The sequence below is a fragment of the Chrysemys picta genome, chromosome 9 (assembly GCF_011386835.1).
Source record: "Chrysemys picta bellii isolate R12L10 chromosome 9, ASM1138683v2, whole genome shotgun sequence".
Classification (NCBI taxonomy): domain Eukaryota; kingdom Metazoa; phylum Chordata; order Testudines; family Emydidae; genus Chrysemys; species Chrysemys picta.
Genome location: NC_088799.1, coordinates 3,149,294 through 3,170,132, shown reverse-complemented (window position 1 = coordinate 3,170,132; position 20,839 = coordinate 3,149,294). Strand labels below are relative to the sequence as shown.

General features: G+C 47.6%; 1 protein-coding gene across 4 annotated transcripts; it reads right to left on the bottom strand.

The window, feature by feature from the left end:
- Window positions 1-239: 239 nt before the first annotated feature.
- On the bottom strand, window positions 240-14,777 carry GMNC (geminin coiled-coil domain containing). 4 transcript variants are annotated; one of them, XM_042843861.2, is made up of 6 exons: window positions 13,805-14,777; window positions 13,124-13,198; window positions 11,581-11,758; window positions 9,734-9,819; window positions 7,105-7,221; window positions 240-5,499 (listed from the first exon to the last, which is right to left on the bottom strand). In XM_042843861.2, the coding sequence occupies exons 2-6, from the start codon at window positions 13,124-13,126 to the stop codon at window positions 4,852-4,854; spliced, it is 1,032 nt and encodes a 343-aa protein (XP_042699795.1). In that variant the 5' UTR covers window positions 13,127-13,198; window positions 13,805-14,777; the 3' UTR covers window positions 240-4,851. The 4 variants fall into 4 exon arrangements, with proteins under 4 accessions (XP_042699795.1, XP_065413571.1, XP_065413570.1 ...); XM_065557499.1 differs by having other exon boundaries at window positions 9,734-9,814; window positions 13,124-14,777; XM_065557498.1 differs by lacking the exons at window positions 13,124-13,198; window positions 13,805-14,777 and having other exon boundaries at window positions 11,581-13,080.
- Between the last annotated feature and the right edge of the window lie 6,062 nt (window positions 14,778-20,839).

Below are 20,839 nucleotides of genomic sequence, written 5' to 3'. Positions count from 1 at the left end.
ATTGTCACATGACTTCTTTTCTTGGGGGTGAGCACAATATTTTGTGCACATATTGTGCATGAGCACAAATTCACTTCCTGGGAGTCAGCACTTATTGTTGGCCAGCATGAGGTTTCTGTGCCATTTAAATTGGCCTTAAGTGCGTAGTCACTGTTCTGTCACAGGGTGAATTTTAACCTACGGTATATAAATGATGGTTCATGGGAGCTGGGAGGAGAGGGATTTACAGCACCCAAGGGGTTATTTCAGGTTTTATTAGACATAACTTATTGATGCAAATAAAATTGACTCTTACATATAATTAGAACCTCTTTTCAATCACACACATACACACAAATCATAAACATCCAAATATTAAGTGTTAAATTAATTGCTGTTTATATTATCACACATTTCTAAAGACACAGATTGGTTTTAAAGTGTGCAGCTGGCATGTGTTACATTCACATAATGAAAAAAACCGCCTTCAGATAAAAAAATAGAACAAATGTTAATACAAGATGGATATTTACAGTGGATAAAATTCACCCCTACACAAAGGGCCAGCAGCCAGTGCTTCTGGACCAGTTAAGTCTCACTTAATCAAACCCCATTTTAAGGGCGGAACCAGAATTTAAGTGGTATCTAGGCCTGCTGGCCCTTGGCAGTTAGCATTACAACAAATTTCCCCCGTAGTGTAGAGCAGCTCGTGTCCCAAGTTCTATTCAGTTTGATAAGAACTGGTCCCTTTATACTGGGACCAGTAAAATCAGAGTCAATGCCAGAATCCAGAACTTCCGATGCCTACTCCCTTGCACTAACTGCTTGATTTGCTTTTGAAACTCACAACCTAGTGTGATAGGGAAGGACTAGCCGTATTTTACAGATGGGGAATGGAGGAATGGGGTAGATTAAATGACCTGCCCAAGGTCACACAGTAAGCATATAGATTAGCCAGGGACTGAACTCAAATCTCTTGAGTAATCCCAATCCAGCCCCCTATTTACTAGACCACCATAAACCATCAACTTTATCACAACAGGAACAATGTGTAACCCCAAATCACACTTTAATATTGAACCTGTTCTTGATTAAGTCAATGAGAGCAGGATTGGGCCCTTGGGAAATATATAATTTTTTAGAGGAACAGTAAAAGATAGATGTTCCTTAAGTCTGGCATTATGATTCACTTTCTTACAGTGGAAAAGTAGTAAGCCAACTAAGGAAGAAAGACTTGTTTTTTATTATTATTAATGCTCTTGGTGTCATAGTAAATCCAACTCAACTGATGATGCAATTTCTAGAGGAAATGTGGTCTGCTTTTGTATGAGAACTAAATGAATATTGCAAATAAAAATATTTCAGGAATATTATCTCAAATTCTTATTATCCTTTTGTGTTTGCTATCTGTGAACCTTCATGTCATTAAATTTAATTAGTGTAAGTGGTTGCAAAGAGCAAATTTCAAAGTCACATGTTGCAATATTTGCCCAAAGCACACTTTTAAATTTGCATGTGCAAGTGTTTTTGCCAATCATGGAACAGAAGCAATGCCTTGGGACTTAATCTGGTCAGTCCCCCCAGCTACCACAAGTGACCTCAAACAGTAAATACTTAGAGAACAATCTGTGAGAAACCATAGAGTTAAAATATTGTTGTGGAATAACACTGAGAAAACTGCAGAAAAAATTGGATAAATTATTCATTCTGAATTATTCACTCAGCTTTATAATTTATTTGTTAAATGCGAAGGGTGAAATTCATCCCTGTTCAGAGGCCTGGCAAAGGTCTAGGCACCACTTAAGTTTCATTTAAACTCTATTTTGAGAGTTTAGCTGAGACTTAAGTGCTGCATAGATTTCGTGCTAGAACTCTGCAGGGGGTGAATTTCACCCCAATGGTGTATAGTAAAGAACACAGAGGAAGATAAGCCCCCAGCTCCAAGAAGCAAGTGATCTATAAATATCAACGAAAGATATTAAACAGAGAGAATGACTTAATCTCTCATTTTTAATTCATTGGGGTTAAAAATCAATTATAGGATTAAAAAAGTGTTGTTTTTAATGTTGTAAAAGTCACTCAATTCTACAGCACTAAACCTCATGCAATAGAATTGCACTCTCTACTCACATTGTGTAGTTGCTTTGAAATATATAAGAAATGTTCAGCTAGCTTGAGGATTAATCCTATGGTCACATTGTCTAATTACTTTGAGCATGGTATTCAGCACGCACACACACAAACACATTTCATGTTAAGGAAAGGGAATTAAGCAATGAATTGTCTACGCTCTGTACAACAGTAACCTTAACAACAGTACAAAACATCACCCTATCTGTACTTTTCTTCAACATCATCCTATACAATCTGGACTAGAGCTGGCTAATGTCTTGCTTATAAAATCAAGGAGGAGTTATTTTTACCAGGAACTTTTCTACTTTCATTTTAAATATACCTAAGCAGCAAATTACATTGCTACAGAACAACAGTAGCCTGGCTCCTGCTCAAGTTGGCAAAACCTCCATTGGCTTCAATGGAAATAGCATCAAACTCCTGGGGTTTAATTCATGTGCATTATTGCACTGGGTTAAACATTAATTAATTGATGTTCCCTCCAATGCAAGCATTGAAACTGTTGATTCTATGCACAGAAAGCCCGCCTTATTATTTTAAAGTAAGTTACGAACAAACAGAGATTTGCTTGTTGATTTAAATACCATGGGAGGAATTAGTTTAGCTCCTGAATCAGAAGCTCAAATACTGAGATTTTAAGGCACAAGAGAATATTTTGGATAGAAAATGGATTTTAATCCTCATCAATATAGAATAAAGTTGTATCTAAATTTTATATTAAAATAAGCAACTGGAGGACCTTTACTCACACAAGGCCAAGTCGCATTGAGGTCAATAGGACAACTAATGAGAGCAAGGATTGCCAGACTGGTCCCTTGGTTTTCAATGCTACCAATATTTAAGTATCAAAAGACAAAGGGGGGTAAATTAGCAAATAAGGGTTACATAAGACATGTGGTTGGTAAGTTGACTTCATGTAAGTTGACTTCATTTTGTTGTTAGTTTAATAAAAGTGCTGTGCACTTGAATAGCACCTTGAATCCAAGGATTTTAAAGCGCTTTCCAGATAGCGATGTATTTAGCCTCACAACCCTGGGAGATACGTGATGGTAGAACCTAGAATGGGACATGGAAATCGTGGTTCGCAATCAACTGCTTTAATCACTCGATGATACTACCCCTTAATCGAGGGATACATTCCCCATAAAAAGCGACAAAGAATCCTGTGGCACTTATAGACTAACAGAAGTATTGGAGCAATACGCTTTTGTGGGTGAATACTCACATGCATCTGACGAAGTGAGTATTCACCCACGAAAGCTTATGCTCCAATACATCTGTTAGTCTATAAGGTGCCACAGGACTCTCTGTTGCTTTTTACAGATCCAGACTAACACGGCTCCCCCTCTGATACATTCCCCATAGTAAGTGTACTAGAAAAGCCCAATTCTGTCATTATTAACAGCAATTTCTGTAAACAAACATTCGGGCCAGTGTTGCTCTTGTGTAAAGTTGAATCCCCATACACCATCAAAAGAAACCAGAACCGAACGGGCTACCTGTCATTTTCTGCAATGGAAAGCAACTGCCAAACTTCACAAGATTGGCTTTTACTGTCCACAGTAGCCCTGTGAAAGCAGCAGAAACTTAGTGTGATAAGGGCTGCTCTCCTGAGTAAGAGTTTCCACTAGCCCACAGCACAATATTGAAGACAACCCATAGAATGTCCCTGGAAGTGACTCAGTACTAGACAGCGCGTGAACCAATGGCGGGGCCAAGAGAATATTGTGAGTGGAAAAGAATGTATCTTTCGTGGTGGCTAGTAAGGCACCAAATATATATTTTTACACACTATATAAAGCTTCTCCTGCCAATATATTGGGCCGGACCCTCCATTGGTGATGTCAGTGGAATTACACCAATTGACAGCTGCGGAGGGCTTGACTCATTATCTGTGTTTCCAGAGATATGGAAATAGCTTTGAAAAGCATCATGCGGTAAATGCGTTGGCTGCTTGGTTAGCGCAGAAAACCCACTAGATTCGCTGTGTTGCTTGTAACTGACAAGGCAACCTGAAGGCAATAGAAGCAAATCCTGCTCATTTTGAGGAGGCATCCAAAAACGACAGCCCTGATTGACTGTATGTAAACCAACCAAGCATTACATTACAGGACAACAGATCAGCAATTGCTTTCCTCCTACGCAATTTATGCAGCCACTGGGGGTTCCACTCTCCAGAACATCACTGATCTAACAGCCACAGAACCAGCCTTCATTCTCTGTCTGTGGTCGCCTAGGATGCCGACACAAAAGGGCTGTGGCAGAGCCTCTGTTCTTTAACAGTCCTCCCAAAAACCTTGCTCCAGCTCCTGGCTTCCCAGTCCAGGTAGGGGTGGTCACCAGAGTGTCAGAAACAGGAATGGTTGGGTACATTTCAGCCAGGAAGGTACAAGATGGCAGAAGCTGGCTGGTGGCGGAAGGGTTGTGAATAAGTGGTGGTAGATGGTCTCACAGATGTGGAGAGAGCTGAACTGAATGGAGGGCTAGTTTGTACATCTGGCCCTGTGCAGATACATTTCCAAATGCAATCTGGAGCCGTTCCTGCAAGAATTAGGAGCGTGCAGAGGTGAATGGGTGGATGATATAATGTAGCATTTCACACAGCATGAGATAACAGCCTGTAGGAGACGTTGCTTCTGTTCTCAGCATCAATCTCAAGTGCAAGAAAGGCTTCTGCAGTTGTAAGTGTTTGTAAACATGTCACTGATGGCAGTGCTCAGAAGTGGGGGCAAGGGGGAGTCACTCGGATTGCTTGGGGACCCAGGTGAATTTCCAGCCTCCGTCCTCCTCTCGGCGCACGAAGACCTGTCCCTGGTGGAAGGTGTGTGTTTTGACGTTGCGGTGGGGGCTCAGGGAGGTTGTAAAGGCCATGTCGGTTTTGTTTGGTGACACGTCGTTGGCGAAGTAAGGCAATCCGTAAGGCGGGAAAGGGGCACCGCTGGGCAGCGTCGAGGAAGCACATGGTGCTGAAGAAAGTGGTTGGATATAGGGTAAATCCTGCTTCCCGGGAGTGGCAGCGCTGTTTATAGGAGTCATCTGATCACAGCCATAAGCAGCGATTGGGTCCTCATCATTACAATAGTCCATTGCCTCCCCATGGCTCTGGCAGTACGGGCTTTTCCCAAGTTCAGAGGGCAGGGCACTGTAGTTAGCTGATAAAGACTCATCAATGGTGTTGATATCTTTCAGTCCCAGGGTTTGCAGTACCCAGGTCTCCACGGGTGGAGCAGCTTGTTCTTCGCAGGCAGTAAAATCACGGAGCAGGTTCCTCCTGGCTTTGGAGGGGTGAGGAGTCTCTCGAGGGGCCAGGTAACTGTCCTCTTTAAATTTCCTCTTGCCACTTTTGAGAATCGCATGTTTCTTCTGGCCACTGTGCAGCAGCAGTTTCTATACAAGAGAACAGGGAAGACAGAGCAGATTAAAAGCTGATCACCCAGGAGCAACATGGTTCTGGCCCCAGGCTTTATCTGAACAGGTGCCGAACATGGTTCTCACAAAGCGCACCGTTTACCCGGAGCTCATTTTCAGTTAGCGAACGCGGATGGCACTAATTACTTTGTGCTGTACAGTCTCTGGAAACAGCCCAAACCCCTACGAGATAAGAATACGACAGTGTCAACACGGCCTGAGCTTTGTTTGCTTTTTCACTCAGTAAGCCATGAAATGAAAGCTCCTGCCCTGTACAGCCGTCCTCAATACCGACCCTGCCAGCAGGCTCTGATCTGGCACCGGGGGGCTCAGTCACCTTCAGAGATCCAGGACTGGGTGGGAGGGGAATATGCATATGCCTCCCCTGGTTCCCAGTGAGTGGGAGGGGGGCTGGGGAGCACAGCGCATGCCTCAGCATAGATAGCCCTGGGATCCACAGGGTGGGAGGGCTAGCTCAGTGGTTTGAGCTAAAACCCAGGGTTGTGAGTTCAATCCTTGAGGGGGCCATTTAGGGAACTGGGGTAAAAATCTGTCTGGGGATTGGCCCTGCTTTGAGCAGGGGGTTGGACTAGATACCTCCTGAGGTCCCTTCCAACCCTGATACTCTATGATTCTATGCCCTGAGGGCAATTCAGGTGAGGAGAGCACTTCTGCACTCACCCTTTGTCGAGGATCTCAGTTTTCTCTCATGCCACATGCCAAGTGGTACCACTTGCTTTGCCCGAGTAAGGACTGAGCCCATCCTTAGCAATAGTGCTCAGCCCCTCAGTACCACCATCAAGCTCAGCAACCCAAAGAGCCGGACAAATGTTTATTAACGAACCCCCACCCCCATGGCCCCGGGGGGGCAGCTAATTGATTAGCATTCGCATTCTGCAACTGGTGGGGCCGGGGCGCCAAAGGCTAAGTGACTTGCCCAAGGACAAGGGTGAGTCAGCGGCAGAGCTGAGAACAGACGGCTCCCCGTTACCCATTCCCAGGTTTGTGCTTCTGCTCTCTGAACAGCTGCTTTATTGACTCCGAAGCTGATTAATGCTAAATGCCTTGCTTTTTGGTATCCTTTCAGTGTAATGAGTTCTGCTCCTTGGTTAGAAGTTTGAGGGGTTAGGGTTAGTCCATTGCTTCTTATAAACCCCCTCTTTCAAAGCATCATAAACTAGGGTGACCAGATGTCCTGATTTTATAGGGACAGTCCTGATTTTTGGGTCTTTTTCTTCTATAGGCTCCTATTACCCCCCCACCCCCTGTCCCGATTTTTCACACTTGCTGTCTGGTCACCCTAATCATAAACCAAATCAGCTATAAATGCTAAAGATCAGGGCTGTCACACGGCTTAACCCTGTCTACATAGGCAAGGCCAACCATGATGACACACACTATCGGTAGTGCTTGGTCACCAATCTGGGGAGCGTTAGAAGGGCAGTTCCACTTGCATGCTACCTGCCCACAATGTGGCCTTTTACACTTGTGTTTATTTGCATTTGCCTTTTAGGCATTTCACCTAAATGCTTCGTTCCCTTCTCTCACAGACACACGTTTTCGTGGCAGGTTTGAACACGGTACCTTCGCCTTGTCTTCCAAACACTTAACCACGGCAGAATTCAGGTATTGTCGGAGGTTGTTATTTTCTTCATGTAACCTGGCAAGTTCCTCTTCCTTCTGTAGCAAGGTGTCTTGAAGCTGTGAAATACAGATATCGATGAATAGACGTTTCTTAGCTCTGTTGACTTTGTAACCTGATAAATTCCCTGCTCTATGGCCTGGTGGGATGTGATGATTTTGGTGTTTGCTTTGTGAATTCAATCCTCAAGAACCCCTTGTCCCTGTAAAGCTAAGTGGCATGACTGTTCACGTCTCACATTTGACTTCTCCTATTCTTTAGCAAATGTTTGAAGAGATTATTTTGAAAAACTATAACTGCAGAGGAATAATAGAGGTGTGCAGGGAAATGAACTGCAAACAGCCCTTTAAATACACAGAGATTTTCTCACTCACAATGCTGCCAGTTTTCTTCCTTCTGCGTTTCAAAGAGTACTTAAGCTTCCTCCGGATCCCTATCTCACTAACCTCTACCTGGCTAGAGAGAAAAGGAGGGGGTGAGAGAGCAGATTATAAACTAGACCTGGATGCGGGCTGCAAAATTCAGATCCAGGTGTCATTATGTATATTACAGGCTTGAGCTGTATATAAATCCACGGTATACCCACATCTTGAATACAGCGTGCAGATGTGGTCACCCCATCTCAAAAAAGATATATTGGAACTGGAAAAGGTTCAGAAAAGGGCAACAAAAATTATTAGGGTGTGGAACGGTTTCCATACGAGGAGAAATTAATAAGACTGGGACTTTTCAGCTTGGAAAAGAGACGACTAAGGGGGGATGTAATAGAGATCTATAAAATCATAACTGGTGTGGAGAAAGTAAATAAGGAAGTGTTATTTACTCCTTCTCAGAACACAAGAACTAGGGGTCACCAAATGAAATTAATAGGCAGACAGTTTAAAACAAACAAAAGGAAGTATTTCTTCACACAACGCACAGTCAACCTGTGGAACTCTTTGCCACAGGATGTTGTGAAGGCCAAGACTATAACAGGGTTCCAAAAAGAACTAGCTAAGTTCATGGAGGACAGGTCCATCAATGGCTATTAGCCAGGATGGGCAGGGATGGTGTCCCTAGACTGTTTGCCAGAAGCTGGGAATGGGCAACAGGAATATGGATCACTTGATGATTCCCTGTTCTGTTCATTCCCTCTGGGGCACCTGGCATTGGCCACTGTCGGAAGACAGGATACTGGGCTAGAATCATAGAATATTAGGGTTGGAAGAGACCTCAGGAGGTCATCTAGTCCAACCCCCTGCTCAAAGCAGGACCAACCCCAACTAAATCATCCCAGCCAGGGCTTTGTCAAGCCATTAAAAACCTCTAAGGAAGGAGATTCCACCGCCTCCCTAGGTAACCCATTCCAGTGCTTCACCACCCTTCTAGTGAAATAGTGTTTCCTAATATCCAACTTAGACCTCCTCCACTGCAACTTGAGACCACTGCTCCTTGTTCTGTCATCTGCCACCACTGAGAACAGCCGAGCTCCATCCTCTTTGGAACCCCCCTTCAGGTAGTTGAAGGCTGCTATCAAATCCCCCCTCACTCTTCTCTTCTGCACACTTTGGTCTGATCCAGTCTGGCTGTTCTTATGTTCATCACTGCTGCCCAAGATGCAGCAGTTCACACTGCTAATTTTAGTGTGCGAGGCCCAGGAGAGCTAGCGTGAGTGTGTCTTCCCAGGCTGGAGGCTCGCTCCCTGCTGCAAAGCAGACACACCCTACAAGTCTCAAAATGAAGTTGGAGCCCCAGTGTGCCAGGTCCAGCACATATATACAGTGACAGACATCTCTCCCCAAAAGAGATTGTGTTCTACATAGACAAGACACATAACGGGCAAGAGAAAGGAAGTTTGTGGATATTTGGACCGAGGGTGAAATCCTGGCCCCATTGAAGTCAATGGCCAAACTTCCATTGACTTCAGTGGGGCCAAGATTTCGCCCCAAGTGTTTTGGTTCAGGGTCATTCTGTTGTGATCTAAACATTGAGCTAGGTACAAGCAGCTACAATGGGAACCGCTTAGCTTGGAGAGTTCACTGGCTCTCCTGCTGCTTACTAGCACTCACTTAAAAGGAAAAAGAGCTAGAGAGGTGACTTCTAATCTTGGTGCTTGGTCCTGCGAAGACTCATGCATGTGACGAACTTTGCTCAAGTGGGTACCCCCACTGCAGTCAACGGAACTAATCATGTGAGCAACCTTACGCACGTGTGTCAGTCTTTGCAGCCTCAGACCCTAAAGCAGTTCCCAGTGATGCCTCTCTTTTTTTGGTGGAAGCCAGCAATCTGATCTGGTGTGAAGCTGCTGGACTTGTGACATGGGCAGACAGCAACGCTGCTGCTAATTGAAGTCATTCTAGTTTTACACATCCGCATAAGGAAGGAGAGAAAATAAAAGATTCTGGGCTGTCAATGTTTTCCATACTCATTGTACAGAGAACCACAGATTTATGAACGTATTCTCCTGAACCAGAGCTTTAGGCAACCGTAAAATGAAATTCTAGGAGTAGCATAAGATGGTGGGTGGAAGAACATTTTAAAACTGTAAATAAAAGTTCTATTCTCCAGTGTGAGAGTTATTTGAAATGTTACCTGTTTGTTTCTGTAGAGCTGGGAGGACAGCTGATCTCCTTGCCACGTGTCATCTGGAATAGTAAAATCCAAGCCACAGAACTGATCTGGACAAAAGCAGACATCGAAGTGATTAAACTGAAACCCACATTTTCCAAACCAAGCGTAAAATCACAATCATGTTTATTTTAATCCCTTGTTTACTTCATTTGAATCAAGGAAAAATTGTACTGCTTGATAAGCAGCAAAGAGTGGTCCTTTAAAAAATGGATAATAAATTAGTAAATCATCCGAATTTCTTATAAGACACCTTTGGCATCTGGAAGATCTTTTTCCTTGTGCTCTTTATTCTTTGTTTAAAATTCCTCTTCTTTACAAGAGGAACCAAAGCTTGGAGAGTTGTTTGTCAGGCAGCCTGGGCCAGTGGCCAGGGCATTGTACTGGGACTCAGGATATCTGGGTTGCATTCAGGGCTCTGCTGTGACCTGGGGCAAGGCACTTCACTCTCTATCTCAGTTTCCCCCATCTTCAAAAGGGGCGAACTGACCTTCCTTTGTAAAGTGTTTTGAGATCTATGGCTAGATGGTGCTGGGTACAAGAGGTGAGTTCCCAACAGCATTTTAAATCATGGAAGCTAGAGAGGAAACAAGCGAACCTTCCTACCAAGGTAGGGACTGCAGGGACACGAACCAGAACCTCTCTGACTGACAGCCGGATGCTCTCCTGAGTGCACTTTCTATTTTATCCCGCCCCGTAGAACCGGAGAGCTTTCCACTGGTGTGGACAATAGGCAACATGACGATTATAATGTCACCTGTGGTTTGTTCTCTGTCTTACCCCCTCCCCAGGGGGAAATTGTGCAGTGCAGTACCCAGGAAGCCCCGGTCACGGAATCCCTCCTTTGTTATACAACTCTGCTAAAATCAAAACTATGGCCCAGGGTGTATAATTATTAATGATTATTAGTAGTATTGGGTTATATTATGGTAGCATCCATGGGCCTCAGGTGAGATCAAGGTCACAGTGTGCTAGGTGCTGTTTAAAAACAGAGTGAGAGACAGTCTCTGCCTCAAAGAGCTTGCAAATGAACTAGCCTAGACAGACAAAGGGTGGGGGAAAGGAAGGATTGTGATCCCCATTTTACAGATGCAGAAACTGAGGCACAGATGCCCAAATCCTCAAAGGGTCTTAGGTGCCTAATTCCCATTGATTCCCATAGGAGTTAGGCACTGCACTACCTTTGAGGAGGTGGCCTACGGGACTAAGGGATGTACCCCAGGTCATACAGGGAGGCTATGGCAGAACTGGGAACTGAAATCTCCCGAGGCCTGTAACCTCGGGGGGATCCTGTCTCTCTGGAAAAGCCAAACGGAAGCTGGTGCTGCCCGGAGACCTTGAGAACATCTCCCAGGAGCTGCCTGCAAAGTACCCCCGACTGAGGGCCCGTGTCCCTGCCGGCTCAGCCCTCTGCCAAAAGCCAGACCCGCGCTTCCCCGCTCCGCCGTGTAGACACAGCGCAGGGATCGCTACCCGCGCGCTGGGAGGGGGCCGCCCGCGGACCGGGATCAGCCGGGCCCCCGGGAAGCTTTGACCGGACTCTGCAAAGCGAATGGGCTCCGGGAGGAAGCTCGGAGGAGAACACCGGAGTTAAGCGCCCTCTCTCCAGGGGAAAAGCCCGCAGCTCTGGGCAGCGGAGCGGGACACGGTCTCCAGCTAGACGCTCACGTCCCCTCCCTCCAGGGTGCATATCACGGTGGGGACCTGCCCTTCCTCCCCCAGCTAAAGCGTTATCAGCTCCTTCCCCCCGCGGCATCTTTCGGGGCAAACTCCCAGCGGCACACCGGCAGCCTTGGGGCAGCAGCACTTACCCGGAGCCTGTCCTTCTTGTGGGTTCGCCCTGGTGTTGTCCAGGAGACCAGAAGCCCAGAAAGAAACCCAAGTCTCCTTGGAAACATCAACGCTGGCTGCTGACGTTGAGTCGGAATAGGGGCAGTCATGGCCCTGGCCCCCTACAAAGTAGGGATCTTGGCAGGAAAGAATGGTGCTCTGTGAAATAACGCGGGGAGGGGAGAGGGAAAGGCAGAGACGTGTGGTGTGTAAAAACCAGTGCGGAGCCGCTCGCTCTGGGCTGGGGCTCGATCCCCCTGCTGTCATCTCCAGCAGTTACACCGAGTTTTAAACCGGGGGAGAGAGGCCAGAGCCTCAGGCAGGAGACATCTCCCCGGTTGAGGAAGGGTTTTCCGGGTCCCACTGCGTTCTTGGGGGGAGGGGGGGGTTCTGATTAAACAGTGTCGCAGCCACCAGGCCCTGATAGGAGAGAGGTGCTTAGAAGTGGCAAAACCACGAGTTATCTTTAGTCAGCGCCTCAAACCTGCCCCGGCTTCCCCCCAGCTCTCTGCTAGCCTCCTGAGCTCGGCCAAAGCTCAAACCCACCTCTCTGCCCAGCCCACAGCTCCCCAGACACGGTCTGCAGCGAAGGCGGCTAGCTGTGCCCTGGGGTGTCTCCCTCTGCTCTCGCCTCCCACCTCAAGGATGAGTCTCCCCCAGATATCCTAGGCTCAAAGGGGCCCGGGCACTGACACTTGGGAAGACCCCCGCTGCAGCCAACGTCTAAGGTTTGCCCAGATGCGGATGCAGGGGGAGTGTGACCCAGCCCTGGAGCCCAAACCACCTTGGCTAGATGCTGCGATCAAAGCCTGCTAGCCTACATGTCTATTCCCACCCCCAGCTTTGCCACAAGTGTTTCCCTGTACACCCATCGATCCCTTCCTCCAGCACATTCACACGCAGGGTCACCTCTGAACGAGAGGCAGAAACCAGAGCGAATGCACTCCCCCTCCTAGGCTGTAACAGCCTCAAGCTGCTACCTCGAAGTCCATCGCGGTGAGTCACCTACTGCAGTTCTAGCCACACACATCAGCTCCAGCATCCAGGCACTAAGCAAAGGCATGCGAGAGAGCGACACTCATTCGCTTCAGTTCGTTTGGAAACACTACGGCTGTTTAAACGGAGCAAGCGATCCAGACCCATCTTGAGAGCCATTGGCTAGTCAAGTCTTCCAACCGTCTACACAAAGCTAGGAGAGTCACATCCAGTCTCTGCAAGTTTGCAGTGGTCCCACTGATCAGGAAAAGTCTGGGTTCGTTTCTGGAAGTGTGTGCCCCCCCCCCCAATAAACCAAACCTGCTGCAAGTGAGAAGTCTTTGCAAGGCAATGACAAAGCTTAGAGCCTTGAAAATGAGCCCCTACAGCTATGGAAAAGCAAAGCAGGTTTCCAGGTACAGAGTCAGCTTCCTCAATACCAATCTTAAACAAACAGGGCACAACATATATTGCAAACCCTCAAGGCAAAATACCAGCTTCCCCCCCCCCCCCTGACTTCAGGTCGAGAGAGATCCAAAGAGCACTTACCATCTTAGTGGCAGAATGAGATGCAGGGCTTGGGAGCACGTTTCCTCTTAAAGCCCCAGCGAGCTTTAATTGGCTCTGAAGGGGGAAAAGACAGGGGAGGCGAGTTCTAATCTAAAGTGACGCCTCAGAGCTTTCTTGAATCCCAGCAATCTGATTTGGTGTAAAACTGTCAAACTTGTGACGTGAATAAACAGCTAACTTGTTGAAATCAAAGTCATTCTGGTCTCACAAATCATCATGGGGGGGGGGGGGAGAAAGAAAAATAAATGTATAGGCTACACAGAGCTGGTGTGATTGAGTCTAAGAAAATCACACAGGTTTAGGAAGGCATCATACTGTTAGAGCAGAGGTGAGGTAGCTGGTGATGTGTTTTGTTTGATTTTTAACCCTATTTAGCCATTGTGACGCCCAGCAGAAAGACTCAGGGGCAACTCATCCCACTTGTCACGGTTGGGAAGAGACTGCTCATTGGATTTACTCATGACGGGGTCGGGAGATAGCAAAGGAGACTCAAGGCAGTTTTATCCACCTCTCCAAGGAGCAAAGCCTGGTTTGCAGACCAGAAGAGGCTGGGATGTCAAGCTTTGAAATGGCTTATTGTATTGGGAATTATTCTGCTTCCAGTAACAGATACACAGGGAGGGACTGAAAGGGTTACTGGTGGAGAAGAAAGGTTTGCACCGTAGATAGCTCTCACTGTCGACGACACACGTCTGGGTATAAACGAATATAAATGAAATCAAATTTCCACGGTGATTACAATCCCTCAATAGGCTGGTCTTCTGGAACAAAACAGCCTTCACGGGGGTCTGTCTTTGTATAGGCGAAGGGGCTGGTGTGAACGGAGGCTAATAGCAGAGCAGTTGTTCGATCCAGACCCTGCCTCCTCCCATGGCCAGATCTCTAAAAAGGCTAGGTAACCCGACCCGGCTGTGCACACACACGGGAAGGTGGGAGCCGGCTGGCATATGGAATGGTCTCCCCTTTCCCCCCTGGAGGCTGCGTGGTGCCCGAACCCATTAGCCAGGCTCAGTGCCACTGAAAAGCCAGGGGGCGATTTCCCTTCTCTTCTCTTGTAACCCACCGCCTTTCCTAGGCGGCTCCTACAGCCGCATTGCCCGCTCGGGAGAAATGAGCCATCACATCCCCTTTCGGGAGGAAAGGAGCCCGCTCCAAGGGGCTGGTGCCTGTAACTCCCCGCTCCCCAGGGCGGTTCATGACCAGCGGGGTTTGCTGGCACCCCCTGGGCACCCCCCTGAGTCTCTCGGACATAGCGGAGTGAACGACCTCGCTTGTCCCCGGGCCCGGTCTCGGCGCGGCCCCCCGCCAGCGGGACAGGCGGCGGGGCCGGGGTGGGAGGCGTGCCCCGGGTTAACCCCGAGCGCCTCCGGGCGGGGCTGCCCCGGGGGTGGGGGTGGCTGTGGGGTCCCGGGATGGGGCCCCGCGGGGCTGCGGGGGTTCGTGCGGATCCTGTGTCCCGGGGAGGGCAGTGGGCGGCCCCCAGCCGCGTGTGCTCGGCGCTGCGCGCAGCCCCGCCGTGGGCAGCTCAGCCCCGGGCCGAGCCGAGCCAGGGCGAGCCCGCCAGCCCCCGCCGAGCCGCCCAGGCCGGGCCCGAGGCAGCTCGAGACAGCGGCCATGTTGGGCCTCCCAAAAAAACCCCACACATGCGGGGGAGTTGAAAGGTCACGTCGACGTCATCACCTTGCGCCCAGTTCTGGGGGGGTAAAGAGGGGGAGAGTCCTGGAGCCGCCCCTCCCCCCGCTTGCAGCAGTAGCTGGTGCCCAGTCCCCCCAGCGCCCCCCGCAGTCTGCAGTGCAAGGGCCCAGCCCCCCCCCAGCACAGGGGGCTCAGAGCTGGGGGGGCAGAGATAGCCCCCCCCCCCCAGCACAGGGGGCTCAGAGCGGGGGGGAGCAGAGGTAGGCCCAGCCCCCCCAGCACAGGGGGCTCAGAGCGGGGGGGAGCAGAGGTAGGCCCAGCCCCCCCCAGCACAGGGGGCTCAGAGCTGGGGGGGCAGAGATAGGCCCCCCCCCAGCACAGGGGGCTCAGAGCGGGGGGGAGCAGAGGTAGGCCCAGCCCCCCCCCCTGCACAGGGGGCTCAGAGCTGGGGGGGGGGGCAAAGGTAGGCCCAGCCCCCCCCAGCACAGGGGGCTCAGAGCGGGGGGGGAGCAGAGGTAGGCCCAGCCCCCCCCCTGCACAGGGGGCTCAGAGCTGGGGGGGGCAGAGCTAGGCCCAGCCCCCCCATGCACAGGGGGCTCAGAGCTGGGGGCAGAGGTAGGGATCCCAGGCAACAAGTGTGAAAAATCAGGACTTTTATTGGGGGGGAGGGCGTATAGTGGCATATATAAGACAAAGCCCCCAGTATTGGGCCGGTTTAGGGGATATCAAGATGTTTGGTCCCCCTAGGCAGAGGTGAGGTGATGCTCCCTGTCCATGCTGGCGGAGGGCTAGCTAGGTAGCCGGATAGATGTAAATGCCTGAGATGGAGCGAGTGTGAACGGGAGGTTAGAGACATATCTGTAGGGCTCTCGCTAGAACTGCACCTGCTGCACCTTCAGAGGATGCACAGCACGTGTTCAGACATGCAACAGAAACCCGCTGGGCGCTGCCCCATACCTAGGTCTGGCTATGAAAGAGACCATGCAGGGTGTACGTGCTAATGACCTCAGCCAGAAATATTAGGAAATCCTCACATAGGAACACATGTTGGGGGTGGGTTCTTGATAGGAACATGACATGGGCCTTCTACACACAGAGAAATCTCTTCCAATGACTGCATCATCCTGCCAAACTGCTTGTTTGTATCCAGCGTTCTCCTGGCATTATTTGCACACACACTGGTCGTTTTAAATAGAAAGGCAGAGGCACAAGGGAGACACCTGTTTATCAAAAGGGCAGCAGGAAAAGAGACCAAGTTTTTTACCGCTTTCCCCTCCACTCCCATTATACTCAACCCCAAGCTGTTCAAAGAGCAGCATGCAATAGAAAAACAGAGTCTAATCCTCTAGAAATAACTGTCTGTGGAGGAAGGAGATGAGGGACCCAAAATATACTGCCCTCTATGGGTTTTGTGCTAGGCCTTACATCTTGACCCTAAGGAGCGAGTCTGGGCAAGCACTTCCACACCCTACGCAATACAAGCAAAGGCAGGAGCGTTAAGGTTTTCTGTGTGCGTGTGAGGAAGGATTTAATCCTTTGTGTAATTAGCTGGAAAAAGGAGCTGCAGTCCTTTCAGAACAGTGGGCAGTAATAATAATTAATGGAAACCTCGATTTTGTCCAATTTCAGGCTTCAGGCAGCATTTTCCCCTGTTGCTTTTGGGGTTTTGTCCTCACATAAGTAAAGACAAACCCCACAATATTCTCATGGTGGAGCCCAGTCGGCAGAGCACAGAACTGGGAGACAGGACTCCTGCATTCTGTCACGGAGTGAACGGAGCCAAGTCACATTACCTCTCTGGGCCACAGTTTCCGCACGTACATTGAGGATAATGCTTTTCTTTATAAAGGGGTTTGAGTTCCAAAGGTGGAAAGCCCTATATAAGCACTCGGTATTATTACAAGTTCCAGATTGTCTTCTGAGATGTCAGCATAGGGATTTTAGATCACCAAAAAGCAAGTACTGTTTGGTTTTTAATTTGAGCCTCGGAGAGAAAAGTTAGTCTCACACAATGATGTATTGATTTTATGAATAAAGTTGTCCGAAAAGCTTCAGGTTCCATTAGCAGCTCCACAGCAACATTATATGCAGTAAAAATGAAAGAAAAAAAAAAGATCATCCCTGCTAACAAATTATTTTATTATGATCTAAGGAAATAAAAATACAGGAATGGTTGATTGGCAGAACTTTTAGGAATCTGTGAAGTCAGTGCTAAGTCTTTTTCTTATTAGAATTAAAGTTCAAGGATGAAAATATGACACCACTGAAGTCAATGACAAAACTCCCACTGACTTCACTGGGACCAGGATTTCACCCTAAATTTCAAAAGTGCTTAACTCCAGGATTTTAAGAGCATTTCTATTTGCAAAATTCCTATGCGTTGTTCCTACCGTTCCATTATTCTCCAGTAAACTGTGGATAGGTCAGTGGACTAGGACTCAGGAGAGCTGGGTTCTAGTCTTGACTCTGCTGCTCACCTGCTCGGTGGTCTTGGGCAAATTAGCTAATGACTCTGCCTCCGTTTCCCCATCTGTAAAATGGGGATAATAATCCTGGCCTCCTTTGTAAAGGGATTTGAGATCTATTGATGAAAAGTACTAGATAATAGCTAGGCCTCATTGTCATATGATCACTCTGGCACTAATCCTGCTTGGGTCTTTTTGATTTACTTCATATTTGTGTGTAAGCAGCTCTAAGGCTGCGCTCAGTCTGTTGTGAACTGACTCCCAGCAGGAATGTCACAGTGACGGTATTCCAGGGAACACACACTGAAATAGCAGCACAATGCACGGCACGTTGAAAGGGCACCATTGCGCACAAAATGAAAATAAATATAAGGGGCCTAATTCACCAGTTGCTCCAGTTTGACACCAGTGTAAATGCATTGCTTTCCAGGCCAAATTCTGGTCTAGGTTATTGCATCCTGCCATGCCTAAAATCTCATCTTCACTAAACCTTCTAAACTGCGCTTTACTGTTGCTGTTAAAAAGCTGCCGCGTTCCACCTCCGATGTGCCTGCATTTTGGTGGTGAGTGAATGATTGTTTCACACGTACAAGCCTGGGATCAGATCCACACAGGCAGACCCTGGCACTTACTTGGAGCTCCACTGATTGCAGTGAGGCAAAGATGCACCTTGATAAATCTGTGAGTCATCGTTTGTAAAGAGGCATCCTAAAGTCCTAGAAATCATGTGCCAGCAATGCCCCTCTGCTATGTACATTGGCCAAACCGGACAGTCACTACGCAAGAGGATAAATGGACACAAGTCAGATATCAGCAATGGTGATATACAAAAACCTGTAGGAGAACACTTCAACCTCCCTGGCCACACAATAGCAGATGTAAAGGTAGCCATCTTACAGCAAAAAAACTTCAGGACCAGACTCCAAAGAGAAACTGCTGAGCTCCAGTTCATTTGCAAATTTGACACCATCAGATCAGGATTAAACAAAGACTGAATGGCTATCCAACTACAGAAGCAGTTTCTCCTCCCTTGGTGTTCACACCTCAACTGCTAGCAGAGCACCTCACCCTCCCTGATTGAACTAACCTCATTATCTCCATACTGATTTATACCTGCCTCTGGAAATTTCCATTACTTGCATCTGAAGAAGTGAGGTTCTTACCCACGAAAGCTTATGCTCCCAATACTTCTGTTAGTCTTAAAGGTGCCACAGGACCCTCAGTTGCTTTTTAGAAATCCATAGAAATCTATGTTGTCCTCATTATTATCTGAGCCTGCTATCGCATGGACCATAGCCACTCACTGGTCCATGAAATCAGAAGGACGTTTTTTGGGATCTCTGGCAGTTCACAATAAACAGATTTTATTTATTTTCATTGATAAAAGGCTGCTAGCCAAACCATGCTCTCAGTGCTTCTGCGACCCAGCATTCCCTTTCCCACGTGAAGCAGCGATTTGGCTGTTTATCAAATATTTGGAGGCAAAAAGATTAAAATGCAAAAATGTGAAGTTGTATCTATTTGTGGCCTTACCAACAAGTCCTCTGAGCCCAGCACTTTCCTTAACTTCAGCAGGAGCAGGATTGGGCCCTTCAAATCTACTTACCAGAGGAAATTCCATGTACTCCCCTAAACACCAGCTCCCGTCTTGAAATTAAGACATGATCTAAATAAATAACTTTTTAAAGTGCTCATCCTATCCTGCAGGCGACAAAACATAACATGGCCCAAATAGAAATCCAGCAAATAACACCCACTACACACAAGAAATCAACCAACAGACCAACTAAAATTAATGTAAAAATACATCATCTTCTCCAAGCATACCAGCCTTCTGCCAAGCATACCAGTTAGATATAATGCTGTGTTGTGATTTTGTCGGTGTTTCCATACCTGTTCAGTTCCCAATGGGTCAAATTCATCCCCGGCTTAACTCCGGGAATGAATTTGGCATTATGTTGATTTATCAGCGATGGGTTGGTACACTTGGACTTCTCCCAACACAGTTAGGAAGGTGGTGACATATGGCAGCAGTTCCCAACCAGGGGTCCGAGGCCCCTTCGGGGGCCGTGAGCAGGGGGTCCACCAAGCAGGGCCAGCAATAGACTCACTGGGGCCCAGGGCAAAAAGCCAGAGCCTCACCACCCTGAGCCCCGCCAACCGGGCCTCAAGCTGAAGCCTGAGCAGCTTAGCTTTGCGGGGCCCCCTGTGGCGTGGGGCCCTGGGCAGTTGCCCGGCTTGCCACCCACTAATGCCAGCCCTGGCTTTTACATGCAGATAAACCGTGGTTGTGGCACAGGTGGGCCGTGGAGTTTCTATTGCATGTTAGGGGGACCTCAGAAAGAAAAAGGTTGAGAACCCTCGCCATATGGTACATTTTTGGAAAGTTATTTTCCCCTTGATTTACAATCATTTTTCACATGTAACCTCTGACAATGAAAGCATGAGAGAATCATCACCTCCATATACAACCAGACTAAACTGTGATTTCAAGATTTATGGGAACTTCATTCCTTTTGGAAGTTGAAAATCACGTACTGTGTCATTATAAGGATAGTATTCCCTAAACTAGCTGCAAAGTCTCAGATTTAACCTAAGATATTGGATTTATGATATTATATGTGAATGATATCCATATAGATAAAACATATTGAACTGACTCGTATGTGTGTGCACCAATGCCTTCTACTGGGTGGAATGGGACCTGCTCACCAGTGTGTCATAGATCCTATACTGCTCACAGCTAGTTATTAATGAGCGCTCCCACAGTTCAGGTATCAGGAGTTTGTAATTGTGACTTTTGGCACTGGAAGTTTTGAGTTCTCTCCCTACACTAATATATATGTGCTGTGCTTGGTGTTGCACAAGACACAAAACTGGGTGACTGGGCAAGAAAATGGCAGATGAAATTCAATGTTAATAAATGCAAAGTAATGCACATTGGAAAACACAATCCCAACTATACACATACAGTGATGGGGTCTAAATTATCTGTTACCGCTCAAGAAAGAGATGTTGGAGTCATCATGGGTTGTTCTCTGAAAACATCCACTCAATGTGCAGCGGCAGGCAAAAAAGCGAACAGAATGTTGGGAATCATTAAGAAAGGGATAGAAAATAGGACAGAAAAAATCATGTTGCCTCTAGATAAATCCAGGGCACGCCCACAGCTTGATTAGTGCGTGCAGATGTGGTTGCCCCATCTCAAAAAAGATATATTGGACTTGGAAAAGGTACAGAGAAAGGCAACAAAAATGATGAGGGGTATGGAACATCTTCCATATGAGGAGGGACTAAAAAGAGTGGGACTGTTCAGCTTGGAAGAGAGACGACTAAGGGGTATGATAGAGTCTGTAAAATCAGGAATGGTGTGGCCATTCTTACGTTCTTAAAGAAGCCTTGTTCCCCAGCTAGAGGGGTTTCTCATTTAAATAATGAGTAACGGGGTATAATGACAACCCAGCCTGTCCTGGAATACAAGAACAAAGGGGGAATTTGATGGAATTGAAAGTCAGCAAATTTAAAACCGATTAAAGGGAAAACCTTTTCACACAGAGCAAACAATTAGTCTGTGGAACTCAGTGCCACAAGATAC

What these genes read in the sequence shown, in the direction of transcription:
- GMNC (XM_065557498.1), bottom strand. Translation starts at nt 11,866, where the DNA reads ATGACAGCAGGGGGATCGAGCCCCAGCCCAGAGCGAGCGGCTCCGCAC. An exon ending in AGCTCTACAGAAACAAACAG is followed by an intron (nt 7,222 to 9,733) that starts GTAACATTTCAA and finishes TGTATTTCACAG; the next exon opens with CTTCAAGACACCTTGCTACA. An exon ending in GTTTGGAAGACAAGGCGAAG is followed by an intron (nt 5,500 to 7,104) that starts GTACCGTGTTCA and finishes TCTCTTGTATAG; the next exon opens with AAACTGCTGCTGCACAGTGG.